This window comes from Emys orbicularis, chromosome 4 (assembly GCF_028017835.1).
Source record: "Emys orbicularis isolate rEmyOrb1 chromosome 4, rEmyOrb1.hap1, whole genome shotgun sequence".
NCBI classification, from domain to species: Eukaryota; Metazoa; Chordata; order Testudines; family Emydidae; genus Emys; species Emys orbicularis.
In genome coordinates this window covers 133487510-133501215 of record NC_088686.1, presented here as the reverse complement: position 1 = coordinate 133501215, position 13706 = coordinate 133487510, and the positions used below count along the sequence as shown (strand labels likewise).

General features: G+C 53.7%; 1 protein-coding gene across 1 annotated transcript; it reads right to left on the bottom strand.

Annotated features, from left to right (window-relative positions):
* Positions 1-2587: 2587 nt before the first annotated feature.
* Positions 2588-13443, bottom strand: LOC135877398 (glutathione S-transferase 2-like). The gene is made up of 8 exons (XM_065402826.1): positions 13408-13443; positions 10621-10699; positions 5517-5581; positions 4914-4995; positions 4574-4674; positions 3849-3944; positions 3615-3725; positions 2588-2683 (listed from the first exon to the last, which is right to left on the bottom strand). The coding sequence occupies exons 1-8, from the start codon at positions 13441-13443 to the stop codon at positions 2588-2590; spliced, it is 666 nt and encodes a 221-aa protein (XP_065258898.1).
* Between the last annotated feature and the right edge of the window lie 263 nt (positions 13444-13706).

Sequence of the window (13706 nt, the reverse complement as noted above, 5' to 3'; positions counted from 1 at the left end):
AGTGCAGCTCCCCTGACCTAAATGGAGTTACTCCTGATTTACACCAGGGTGTGATCAGAATCAGGCCCCTGCTTCCCAGCCGGGGAGACGTCTCTACCATGTGCTGCAAACACGAGATGCAAGATGAAGAAAAGAGCTCCTGAAATTGAGAGGGACACTGCCCGTGGGCATCAGCCACGGTTGCACTGAGCATCAACTGCAAGGGCAAAGAGGGGATTGGGCTGAGCTGGCATCCTTCCAACGCAGTACTCCAGGAACAGTACTCTGGGTGGGCAATCGATACCTCCCCCTCCCTGTGCAGGGGTTTCCAAAAGGCCCAGGCCCTACTTACGTCCTCCAGGGTTTTCTCCTCCTCACACCAGCATCACTTTGTACTTGCTCTGATATGGGGCATCTCCCCTCTATACCTCCACTTGCCCTTTGGCCCCCCTGCCATCCCACCCCTTAGCCACATTACACCGGCTTTTCTCCTGTGCTGTCAGCCATTCTCCCATTGTCTCACCCTGCTGCTCCCCATCTCCTTCCCCATCGGCACCTCACCCTCTGCCCCTCTGGGGTCACCATTTCTCCATGCTCATGTCAGAGTAGCTGGCCCTTGTGTTTAGGCACAGGGGAAAGCCGTGTTGTGTGATCGTTGTGGGGAACAAAGGGCGTACATTCCTAGTTTGCGAGAGATTGGAGGAAGAAACACAGGGAGCCCCCGGCTCACATGCTGCTCAGCAAGGGAGATATAGTCACAGATGTTGCCATGAACACTGGCACTCACTGTGTAATGTACTGGCTCTGTGTACATAGAAGCAAATGTGTGATGGTGGGCAAACTACAGCCCGCGGGACCGTCCTGCCCAGCCCCCGGCCCCTCCCCGGCTGTCCCCCCTCCCCCACAGCCTCAGCTCACTTGCTCTTCTGCCGGCGCCATGCTCTGGGCGGCGGGGCTGTGAGCTCCTGGGGCAGCGCAGCTGCAGAGCCGGGCCTGACCCGGTCTCTGAGCTGTGCAGTGGCAGCGGCGTGGCCCGGCTCCAGCAGGGCGGCGTGGCTGTAGCACCGCCAGCCACCGGTGCTCCAGGCAGCGCGGTAAGGGGGCAGGGAGGGTTGGATAGATGGCAGGGGAGTTCGGGGTGGTGGTCAGGGGGCGGGGGGGGGGAACAGGGGTCCTGGGGGGGCCATCAGGAATGAGAGGGGTTGGATGCGGGGGCAGGGGTTCCGGGGGCAGTCAGGGGACAGGGAGAAGGGGTGGTTGGATGGGGCAGGGGCCCCAGGGGGACAGATAGGAGGTAAGTGGGGGCCGGGCCACAACCCCCTCCCCTAACCGGCCCTCCATACAATTTATGAAACCCGATGCGGCCCTCAGGCCAAAAAGTTTGCCCGCCCCTGAGCTAGTAGCTGAACCCACAAGGTAGATAAAGGACCTATTACATCTGCCAGCTAAAGGAGATCTGCTTTAGCTTACACAGCAGAGGCCTGTGGCTTTAGAGATTGAAAGGCCAGGGATTTACATAAGCCTCAAAACCTCCACCCGATTGGAATGACTGGGTCCCTCTCTGCTACTCTCCACTACTGCCCTGGGGGTTCTTTGCAGTTGCACAAATCCAGACTACTTCTCCCTAAACCTGCTCACAGCTGTGGCTCCCAGCACATACAAGCACTGCATTACTTGCTCTCTCAGCTGTGTGCAACCCTGCAGCAGCTCAGTGCTTTGGGACCAAGCTTCCAGACAACTCAGCTCTGCTGTAGGCACCTAAATGGAGGGGCCAGACTGAGTTCTCTTAGGGATCTGGCCCTCTGTGTCAGAACAGGGGCTGCAGGGTGCAGCACACTTACAAACCTGATTGGGTGCATCCAGCTTCCTCTCCCCTCTACCTGGCTGAGCTGTCCTGTCGGAGGGGAGCATGGTGATTTAATTAGTACCTTGATTATGCATTGGATATGACATCAGGCCTTTCTCACGCTAGGAACTAGCCAACTTCTTATACGTCTCTAGTCACAAAAGGGAAATCTTCCGTCCCCTCTGAAACATGATGTTCTTTCTGCGTGTGTGATCACAAGCCGGTGTGTGTGGGGTGCTCCAGGAGAGAGCAGGTTTAAGGGGAGGGAAGAATTATCTTTCTGTTTATATTTTCATATGCACATGGGCTCAAAGGAGTGGTAGGTGCTCAACACCTCTGAAATTCAGAGCCCTTTGTCAAAGAGCCACTTGGCCATCTGAAGAGCACCAATGGAAGCAGGAACTGGCCTGCATGCTGGGATAAATGCTGAAACTCAGAAGAGGTTTAAAAGTAGAACTAAGGGTCTACTAATCAGAACTCCCTAGAGATCTATTTTTAAAAAACAAATAGAAACCAGGAAAGTCAATAAGCTGAGACGACTATACAGTCACCAAAATGTTTTCATTAGCCAGTAAGTGGGAATCGCAGCTAGCTTAGTGGGAAGGATTACAACAGGGCTTAGGGATTTCAGCTATTACTGATTTGCTGTTTAATGGGACTTTGCAAGCTAGAGGGGTTCCAGGGGTCTCCGTCTCCTTCTCAGATGCTGCAGTGGGTCAATGCCAAGAGAGTTGTTTGACATCTGCTGAGCTCCACTTGAGCCTACTCCTTTTTGTTGCTCCACTGGGCAGCTCTCCAGAAAATGGGAGTCTTCATGTAGCGGCTAGAACTCATGTAGGCAGCGAGCTTCTCCAGGGCCTACAGGGAAAGCAAAAGAAGATCCATCAACGTAAAGAGATATCATCAGCTCCTCACATGCCCCCTACCCATCATCACCGCCAGAAATTCAGCATGGGCCACAGCCAAACAGCTGCTTGGGAATCGCTCCCCATTGCAAACCAGAAAGGCATGCAGCCATGTCTTATCAGACATGTCCTATGGCCCAGTTCTTCTGGAGGACCAAGGGTCTGATCCAAAGTTTGCTGAAATCAGTGGGAGCCTTGACACAGACTTCAAAAGGCTTTGGATCAGGCCCCAAGGATGTGATTTTTCAAAGCTGCTGACCACTCACCGCTCCGATCGATTTCACTCAGCACTTCTGAAAGCCAGGCCCTTACGTTGCCGAGCTGCTCTAGGTTTAGGAGCAGATAAAGCACTTTCTAAAAGCAGGAAGTCCTGTAACTTCTCAAAGCTCCATCTCTCAAAAACAGTTTGTCCGGTTCCAAACTCAGTCTGCTCTTCAAAATCTCCTCTGCCCAAGAACCAAGCTTGAGAAATTCAGGGCTGTAATGATTTGCACTTGCAATATATTATTCAGCTACTAGGTGACTATGTGCTGTTCACCAGTTCCCTGTCTGGAGCTCTTCACAAGGGAGACAGTGCTGGAACTTGAGCTGTGTGGAAACTTGTTTGTGTGTCTTTAGTGTGTGATTGTCTTCTATAATGAACACCTCCTGTTTAAGGTGAACTCTGATTCCATATATTGTGAAAAGGACCAAGAGGTGGGTTATTGTTTTGACAAGATAAAGGGTGCAGAAGGCTTAGAATGGAAACCATCTATCAACCTTAATTGGGAAAAGTAACTTGACCAAGGGTCACATGCTGCAGACGCTGCAGAACTGGAACTAGCTTGGCCAGCCCTGGAGATCCAGAGAGCAGCATGTCACAGGGGAGTCAGGGCCAAGCTCACCTCAAATCGGTCAAGAAAATCCTTCAGATTCTTTAGTTGATCCAGGCACTTGGGCGCGAACATGCGGTGCTGATCCAGGACGTCGTACGCAAGGAAGTCGACATAGGTGAGCTTGGAAATTAGAATGAAAATAAGCAGAGCGTCAGATCAGAACCATCCCAATCTGCACTTCCCATCTCTGGCCTCTCTTTAACACGGAGCAGCTATGTCCTCAGTCCCTGTCTAGCGACATACCTTCTCCCCAGCAAACCACTTCCGGACCCCCAGGAACTGGGAGAACAGCTTCAGCTTCCCGGGCAGCTGCTCCAAGTACTCCGGCTTCAGTTTCTCCTGCAAAAGGGAAAATAGAAGCAAGGGACCTGTGGGTCAAATCGTCGCAATCCCCACCACCCCGGAGCAACTCAGAGTTCCGGCTTTCTAAGGTGGCCCAAGGCAGTGACGGGGGTAATTCAATCCCAATTTTTGGGGCATAAACTGATCATCTGAAGGGATCTCCTGTCCCAGACACTCTCCTCCCTCCCATGCCAACATCAGGTAACTAGTCTGGTGCATGATAGAAATTATTCACCTTCCTTTGAAGGAAGAGGCTGTGGCTAAAGAGGAGCCGTAACAGACTTCACAGACTGGTCTGCTCTGACACATAATCCCTGACCAATTCCACCTCTCTTTGTCTGTGAGGCAGCGTGGGATGGGGGAACAGGCAGTGTTGAATCTAGGGAGGGCTCAAATTCTATCTTACCTCTGCTACTGGTTTACTGTGGGACCTCAGGCAAGTCACATCACTTCTCTCTCCCCCACCTCTCTAAAATGGGAATAACTACTCTTCTTCCCAGGTAATTAATGGAGGCTTGTAAAGCTCTGGATTATATCTACACTTGTTAACCCCTGGTGACCCTCCTGAGTCATATGTTGCACTCCAGCTCTGACCCACACCCTCAGGGGAGCAGGGATGTACTCACAAAGTCAGGGTTGTAGCAGATCCTTGCAAAGGCCAGGCGGAAATCCATCACCTGGTTCTCCAGCATGTCCACTCTCTGTATCTCCTCCTCACTCTCGCCAGCTGGGAGCCAGAAAACACACAGGGGCAGAGAGGCTCAGCAACCATGATTTAAATCTCAACTATCCTCTAAGGGCTTGTCTTCACTGGGGGGAACTGACCAGCCCAGCTATTCTGGAATGACCTAGGTCTTCTAGAATAATGGCCCATCACTTTTACTCTGGACTAGGGACATATTCCAGAGGAGTTGTTCCAGTCACGTTCCCCGTGCAGACAAGTCTTCAACTCGCAGCGATACTCACCCATCTTGTGTTTGCGCGCTACGTAGCGGAGGATAGCATTGCTCTGCGTGAGCTTTGTCTGGCCGTCAATGAGATAGGGGAGCTGGGAGGGCAAAGAGAGGATGTCAGGGGATAAGTTCTCCCCACCCATTTATCCTACTCTTGGAGGGCACCGCAGCCACCAAGCTACTTGTGCCTCCTAGTCGGCGGGAGGTCAAAGAGCAGAGCTAAGTGTCTCATGAGCAGGCCCTGCACATTGCTGGAGTCCACCTGTGCTCAGACACAGCCTCTCCCTGCCCCTTTTTTACTCTGCTTGGGGGAGCAGGTGGACAGCAGGGCCCCAGATTCACAGTTCAGTGCCTAGCATTTAACCTTATAGCCATGCACAACCACCGATCACACTCAGGCTAGGCACGGCCACGTGCTCGCTGCTGCAAAGACAGCAAGGCCTGAGTCTCCTGCACCAGTCAAGGGGGCACTGGAGAACCGGGAGCCCTTCCCCAGCCAACAGCCTGGCTCCACCTCAGAGCCAGCAGTGAAAGCTGCTAGTCTCCAACCACTTCCCTCTCTGACCCTGTCCTCCCCAGCGACACATGGGTAACGGCAAAGGAGGCTGCTACGTACGTTCGGGAAATCCAGCCCCAGCTTCTCTTTCTCGTTAGTCCATTGGCTTATATCATAATCAGGACCTGGAGGTAAAGAACAGGATGGTAAGTCCTATGGCATGAGCACCTGCCCCCCCACTGCATTTCCCTCACCACCAACCCTCCAATCCCACCCCACTGCATCTCCTAATCAACATCACCTCCCCACCACTGCATCTCCCACCCCACTCCCCACACCCACTCACTGCATCCCAACCCCTCCACTGCATCTCCAACCACCACTGCTACCCCACAAACACCCACTCCACTGCATCTCTCCCCTGCCACCCACACACTCACTGTGTCCCTTTCCCTTCCATCCTCTTCACCCCCCACCCTACATCAACAGTGACTGGTGGTAGAATTGGAGATTGAGTCCCCTGCTCTCTCCCTCTCCCCACACCCCAGGAGCTGAGGGGAGAGGGCCCTGGCCCATGACTCACCTCTGACCAACACTGCTCCAAGTCCAGGGCTGGAAAAAGACTTAGGTCCCCTGGCTGGCCCCTTTGCACCACTCTAGCAGCAGGAAAGGGCCAGAACCCAGACAGAGCTTCCCACCACTCTTGGACAGCCCTATCCCTGGGGCAGCAGGTTTGTATAATTTTGGGTGGAGTCTAGAATGGGTCCAAGTGCCCGCCACCACCTGCCTAAGGCTCTGGGAGGGAGTTTGGGTGCGGGCTCTGGGCTGGGGTAGGGGATTGGGGTGCAGGACGGGGTGTGGGCTCTGGGAGGGAGTTTGGGTGCAGAGGGGGATTTGGGGTTTAGGCTCTGGGAGAGTTTGGGTGCAGGCTCAGGGCTGGGGCAGGGGTGCGGGAGAGGGTGAGGGGTCCGGTACTTACCTCGGGCAGCTCCCGAAAGTGACCCACACACCCCTCTGGCAGCGTCTCCTAGGAGGGGAGGCCAGGGGTCTCCGCGCACCGCTGCCCACAAGCACCGCCCCCACAGCTCCCATTGGCCACAGTTCCCGGCCAATGGAAGCTGCGGAGTCGGTGCTCGGGGCGGGGGCAGCACGCGGAGACCACCACCCCGGGGCCGTGGGGCCATGCCAGCTGCTTCCAGGAGTGGCAAGGACCGAGGCCAGGCAGGAAGCTGCCTTAGCCCCACTGCGCTGCCAGTGGTGGTGGCGGCAGCAGCCGGGGCCCCCCAGGCTCTTTTAAATCACCTGGGGGCAGGGCCGGAGGAGAGACCCAGCCCCGAACACTGGTGGAACATGGACACCACGGACCCTGAATATTCCTGGAGCACGGGCACCATAGACCCATACAACTCGGCACCCGTGCCCTATACCACACTTCTGCTCAGCTCCTGGCATGGGGCATGCCTGTTCTGACATAGCAGAGCAACCACTCAAGGCTGTGGTAGCTTACAGCACCCCCTGGGCTGCTCTAACACTGGGCCAGGCCACTTTGAAAGCCACCTGTGTTCCCCCTCCCATTCCTGAGCTGTGCCATTCCGGACATGCAGCTTGGCATCTGGGCCTAGAAAAAACAGGGAAAAGCCTCAGCACATCCAAGCATGAAGGAGCAGTGCTGCGGCAATAGATACTTAACGGCCACAATTTTCACCACTGGCCTCTGATTTTAGATGCCAAACCTGGCCACGGGCGCCTGATTTTCAGAAGTACCGAGCACCGCCTGCTCCCATCGAAATCCCTTGGAGTTGCAGCTGCTCAGTGCCACTGAGGAAAGCCATGCTGCTCATTTACGTGGCTAACATCAAGCCCCCACATCTGATCCTTTTGGCCAACACTCCCACCCACGCTGGCCTCTCGTTCCCGGACGGTGCCATTTACTGACCTTGCAGAAACATAATGAAACGGCTCAGTGCCAAGGCTAGACACCATGATCACAATATGGTGTTTATTACTGGAGTGCCTGAGGACAGCTGAGAACAGGGTGCTGGGTGTCAGACAAACATAGAATCAAAGACTGTTCCTGCCGGGAAGCCCATCTCTAATGAGATGGTCCAGTAGTTAAGAGCATGAACCTGGGGATTTGGGAGACTGAAGTTCAAATCTCTGCTCTGCCATACACTTCCTGGGTTTCCTTGGGGAAATCACGAAGCCGCTCAGAGCCTGAGTTCCCCAGCTGTAAAACCGGGATCCGAGACTAACCGCACTTCCCTACCACACTGGGGGATTGTGAGGCTAAATACAGTAAAAACGGTGAGGTGCTCAGATGATACCACCTACCCTAGGGGCCTATATGGCTATGCTCTGTGTCTGGATTTAACCGCTTCCCTGCTGGCTCAGGTCCCCTTTACAATCAGGCAGGGCGCACGCAAACCCCAATGATATGAAATCCTCACCACTTCCGTTTGACACAGGGTGATAAGCAAAGCGTCAGTGGCCACATGCAATCTGGCTTCGTTTATCAGTGCTCAAAGGTCTGTTTACCTGCAGGTGCCATGCTGGCTATGAAATAAACGTGCGGCAAATCCATCCCCACTAGTGCAGCCTGAACTGGGATATAAGCCCGGGGACCTCCAACCCCGGGGACATAGGGTCTGTTTGCAGTGCAATCTAGGGGTGTAATTGCAGCACATGTAGACACACCCGAGCCAGCTTTGATCTGGATAGTGCAGGTACCGATAGCAGTGAAGCTGTGTCAGCATGGGCCAGGGTCCCAGGTGAGCTTGTATAGCCGGCACTGCTACTGGCATGCAAGATAGCTAGAGGCACATGCTGCAGTTACACCTCCAACTGCAATGTAGACAGACCCTGAGAGGATTTACTGGGAGGGCAGGGAGAGTATAAACCCAGCAGAATCAGGGGGGAGGGGCAGGGCACGAGTTCCTGAGAATACTCATAGGCCCCCATGGGCCACTTACCCTGATACAAACCTAAGGTCTTACCCTCAGCTTCTGTAAATCCAGGCAGATCCATTTACACCAGCTGAGAATCTCCCTCTCCCCAGCCATGAAAGGCAGGAATTGTAATTCTTACTGTCTTTAATCAAGACAAATGATGCTATTGCTTGTGACAAGCACCTCCTGGTATAGGTTCCAGTCAGGGTCCAGAGTCCCAGCCAGAGGATCGGCTCTGTGATTGTCCACACTGTAAGGACAATCTGCCAGAACTGGATTTCCTTGTCCAGTGTACAGCTAGTTCTTTTCCATAAAGAGAGCACAGTCTAGTGGTTAGAGCACAGGCTTGGAGTGAGGACACCTGGGTTCCTCTGTCACTCACTCATCGGGGCTTGGTCTTCACTGCAAGAAAGGGTGTTTTTACACTGCGATAGCTGTCTCGATGTAAAATTCTGGTGGGGCCAAGGCACTGCGGTTCTTACCTTGATGTGGCTCAGTGGTTCTCAACCTGCGGCCCGCAGGCCGCTTGCAGCCCAATCAGCACAGAGCTGCGGCCCATGTGCCATCCTCAGGGCCATACAGGTAGCACTGGGATGTGGTACACAATGGTAAACAAGTTGAGAACCACTGATGTAGCTGATTGATAGGGTAGACCTCAACTAGCTGCATCCAGGTAAAAACTCCAGTCTCTTGTCTCCACCATGAGTTTACAGAGAGAGAAATAACTACAAACACCTTTTTGCAGTGAGGACAAAGCCGGGGTGACCTTAACGCAAAGTCATTCACCCTTTCTGAGTCTCAGTCGAAAGGGGAATTTTACTTTCATGGTGCCCTGGGAAGTTGTGAGGTAGAATTTTATCGTGATTCTAAAGGGATAGAAATGTGCAATGTCATTGTAAAGGATCCATGACCAAAAGCAACCTGACCTCATCACCCCCCTCCCTCGCCACTCCCTGCCCGCGTACTCATCCAGCTGCACTTTCTGCTCGGGGAGAATGCGTTGCTTTGACATAGCTGGGGTTTCTTATCGCTCACTGTGACAAAGAGTAGCCCCGTGACCTTCAGAATTATATAACCAAATCTCGGGGTGCATGACTCAGCAAAAAAACCCCAACAAGGTGGGAAATTAGTCCAAGCCAAGAGAGTCACAGAGTCTCTCTGCAGCCATGGAAGACTTAACCCAAGCCCCTGGGAGAGCGGAGATAGGAAGTGGCTGTTACAAAGCTGCCTTCTAGAAACAGGCTGGCCAGGGTTGAGCAATGCCCCCAGCTCCCATGGACTCCAACTGGCGTTGGGCCCCTCAAAGTCTGTCCCTTACAGCAGCAGAAAGGCCAGCTCCGGACAGAGGGCACTGTCTTAATATAGGGCAGATCCCTGCTCTCGCTGAAAGCAATGGGAGTTCTGCTATCAACAGCCACAGGAGCAGGACCGGGCCCTGTAAGCAACAGCAAATAGAAGCCGATACAGGCCCGGTAGAACCAGACTTTGGAGGAGGAGTGACCTAAGGCAGGAGGGAGAAGAGGGTCTGAACCTCCTCCCCATTAATGCAGAGGGGCTGTACAGCCGGCCCTCCGGAACTGACCTCGCTAGCTGAGTAATCCACACATCCCATCCCCAGACAGAGAGGAAAAGGCAGTTTCTAACACAGCTGCTGAAACCTGAGCACCTCCAGGGAGCTCATTGCTAACAGCGAGTCTAAGGTTACAGCCTGCTCAGAACTAGTTTCTACCCCAGCCCTGCAGAGTTGTCCTGGTTAATTTCAGGGGTGGCAGCAAAAGCTGCTGTTCTCCTGCCTGGTGTGATCTGCAAACTGCAACTTGATAGATTTTTGCAGTGGAAAAAATCTGGCCCAAATCAATGATTTCCTTGCAATTTCCAGCTGCGATCTGGGCTTGATCCAGCATCAGCCTCTCTATTGCCTTCAGCAAGCTTAGACCCTAATTGAAGGGCCTGCTCTAAGGTGACTCAGGAGCCAAGATGCCATGTGAACAAGGGCACCATTCAGTGCTGTTAAAGGACCTGGACACTTATTGCTATTTAACACTGTTGAGCATAGATCTTAAAACATCCCTTAGCCCTAACGATAACAGCGCACCCCTCTCTCACAATATGAGGTTGGTACAGACCCAACCACTTCTGTATCCCTCCCCAACACCAGTTCTGATCTCCACACAGGTTCCCTGCCAAGACTGCAAAAGACAATGCACCTTGCAAGTGCCCGTCTCACGCTCCACAGGCCAAGGCAGCCCGGGGCGCAATCTCCACCCATGACACCTTACCTTCCCCACTGGGGCTGTATTGCTTGTCCTCATAGGGAGTGTCCGTGTATTCCAACAGCAGTCGGATGGCATGAGCAAGCTGAAAAGAGGAGCACGAGAGCATTTATATCCCAGAATCCCTCCAGTTCCATTGGGCGAGCCCAGAGCTTGCCCATCTCTGAGAAAGCAAGATAAATTGACCTTCCTCCCAATTCTGCTCACAGCTGCTGGAGCCCAGGACTATACACAGATCATGCGTGACAGCTTCTACCTTAGCCAACGCACCACACAGGGGATTGAACCAGGGAACCTCCATCGCTCAGACTAGAAGGCCAGAAGGGACCATCATGATCATCTAGTCTGACCTCCTGCACATCGCAGGCCACAGAACCTCCCCCACCCACTCCTCTAATAGACTCCTAGCCTCTGGCTGAGTAACTGAACTCCTCAAATCATGATTTAAAGACTTCAAATTACCAAGAATCCACCATTGACACTAGTTTAAACTTGCAAGTGACCCGTGCTGCAGAGGAAGGTAAAAAAAACAAAAAACAAAAAAAATGCAGGGTCTCTGCTAATCTGACTTGGGGGGAAATTCCTTCTGGACCCCAAATATGGTGATCCGTTGAACCCTGAGTATGTGGGCAAGACCCACCAGTCAGACACCTGGGAAAGAATCCTCTGGGGTAACTCAGAGCCCTCCCCATCGAGTGTCTTGTCTCCAGCCATTGGGAATTTTTGCTACTAGCAGTCACAGACGGGCCACATGTCATTGTAGCCAGTCGCATCACATCATTCCCTCCATAAACTCATCAAGCTCAGTCTTGAAGCCAGTTAGGTATTTTGCCCCCACTGCTCCCCTTGGAAGGCTGTTCCAGAACTTCACTCCTCTGATGGTCAGAAATCTTCATCTAGTTTCAAGGCTCAACTTATTGATGGCCAGTTTATAGCCGTTTGTTCTTGTGTCCACACTGGCGCTTAACTTAAATAACTCCTTTCCCTCCCTATATGTATTAACAGAGAACGATCACATCTCCCCTCAGCCTTCGTTTGGTTCGGCTAAACAAGCCAAGCTCTTTGAGTCACCTCTTGTACAATATGTTTTCAATTTCTCTGATTATCCTAGTAGCCCTTCTCTGCATCAGTTCCAGTTTGAATTCATCTTTCTTAACCATGGGAGACCAGAATTGCACACGGCATTCCAGATGAGGTCTCACCAGTGCCTTGTATAACGGTACTAACACTTCCCTGTCTCTCCTGGGAATACCTCACCTGATGCATCCTAGGACTGCATTAGCCTTTTTCACAGCCACATCAGGTCGGGGGCTCATACGCATCCTGTGATCAAGCAATATACTCAGGTCTTTTGGCTTTTCTGTTGCTTCCAACAGATACATCCCCATCCTATAGCAAATATTCTTGTTGTTAGTGCCTACATTCATGACCCTGCACTCTGCACTATTAAATTTCATCCCATTTCTATTCCTCCAGTTGTTAAGGTCCTCCAGATCTTCCTGTGAAATATTCCGGTCCTCCTCCATATTGGCAATACCTCCCGCTTTTTGTGCCAAGGTCATGAATGAAAATGTTAAATAAGATTGGACCGAAGACCGATCCCTCAGTGGAACGCCCCTAGTAACCTCCCTCCAGCCTGGCAGTTCACCTTTCAGTATGACCTGTTCTAGTCTCCCCTTTAACCAGTTCTTTATCCACCTTTCAGTTCTCATATTAATCCCCATCTTTCTCCAATTTAATGAATAATTTCCCATGTGGGACTGTAAAAGCACAAGCTAAAGCTCTAACAGACTCAACTCCACCATAGAGCGCACACCATATGTGTGAGGGGAGACCGACAACACACCTGTCCCACGGCATTACACGTGCTCGTGGGAGTTTCAGTAGCCTGAGTTAGGAACCCTGCATTGCACTGTGGACCCCAAGAGGGCTTTTCTTGCTGAGACCACGCGGCAACTAATGCAAAATTGCAATGGGGTTCCTGACCTTCAAGCCACCAGCCACTGGGGGGACTACACCCACCAATAACATGCCTCCCCTCCCCCCAGACATCTGCTGTTGGGAAACAAAACTTTTAAAGAGTTACAAATAAAGTGCCCAGTCAGGGCCTGGCAGTGGGACGGGTCCATCAGAGTTTCACTGCAGAAAGGGGCAAGGGCCAGGAGTGTGTAGGGCTTTCTGCAGGGACGCACATGGGCATTGGCTTCCGGGCAGGGACGACTTTCCCCGAGCCTCACCCTTGGGGAGGGGATAAGGGTGGGGGATGGACACTTTCACGTGATGGGGCCCTGCTCTCCTAGGGCTCACAGCTGAATTGTCAACTGGCCTGCTTGCAAGAGCCCATCCCCCTACCCCAGGCAAATCTTGGCTACCATGACATGTGACCCCAAGCAAACCTTATAGAGCCAACCCATACATTCCCCTACAGAGACCTCCCCCACAGCTGGGGGGCTGCCTACCCCACTCCTGCACCCTCACCCCTCCCCCATAGCTAGGGCTGCCTGCCCCACTCCTTTACCCTTCCCCCATAGCTGGGGGGCCACCTGCCCCGCTCCTGCCTCCGAGCCCCTCCCCCATAGCTAGGGCTGCCTGCCCCACTCCTGCACCTTTCCCCCATAGCTGGGGGGCCGCCTGCCCCTCTCCTGCAGCCCCGCCATAGCTGGGGGGCTGCCTGCCCCTCTCCTGCACCCTCCCCCATAGCTAGGGCTGCCTGCCCCTCTCCTGCCGCCCCTCCCCCATAGCTGGGGGGCCGCCTGCCCCACTCCGCGCTGGCCCGGCGCTGCCCGCACTCACCCCGCGGATGTCCCAGTACCCTAGGGTGACCCCCATGCTGCCCCTGCGCTCCGGTCTCGCCGCGGTTCGATGCGCTCGAGTGGGGCTGCGGGGGCGGAGATCCGAGTTCCCGCCCTGGAATCCGGTTACTTGCCTGTCAGGCCAAACTCGCTTCCCCAATTCCTGGCAGGTCGCGGGGGGCGGATCCTGAACGCTGCGGACCTCACCTGTTAACCCTGCCCTGGCTGTCTGCACTCCTGCAGCCCCGCAGACCCCTCGCCTTTGCCCCCCAGCCCCTGCCCCCTGGGGGGGACCGACCC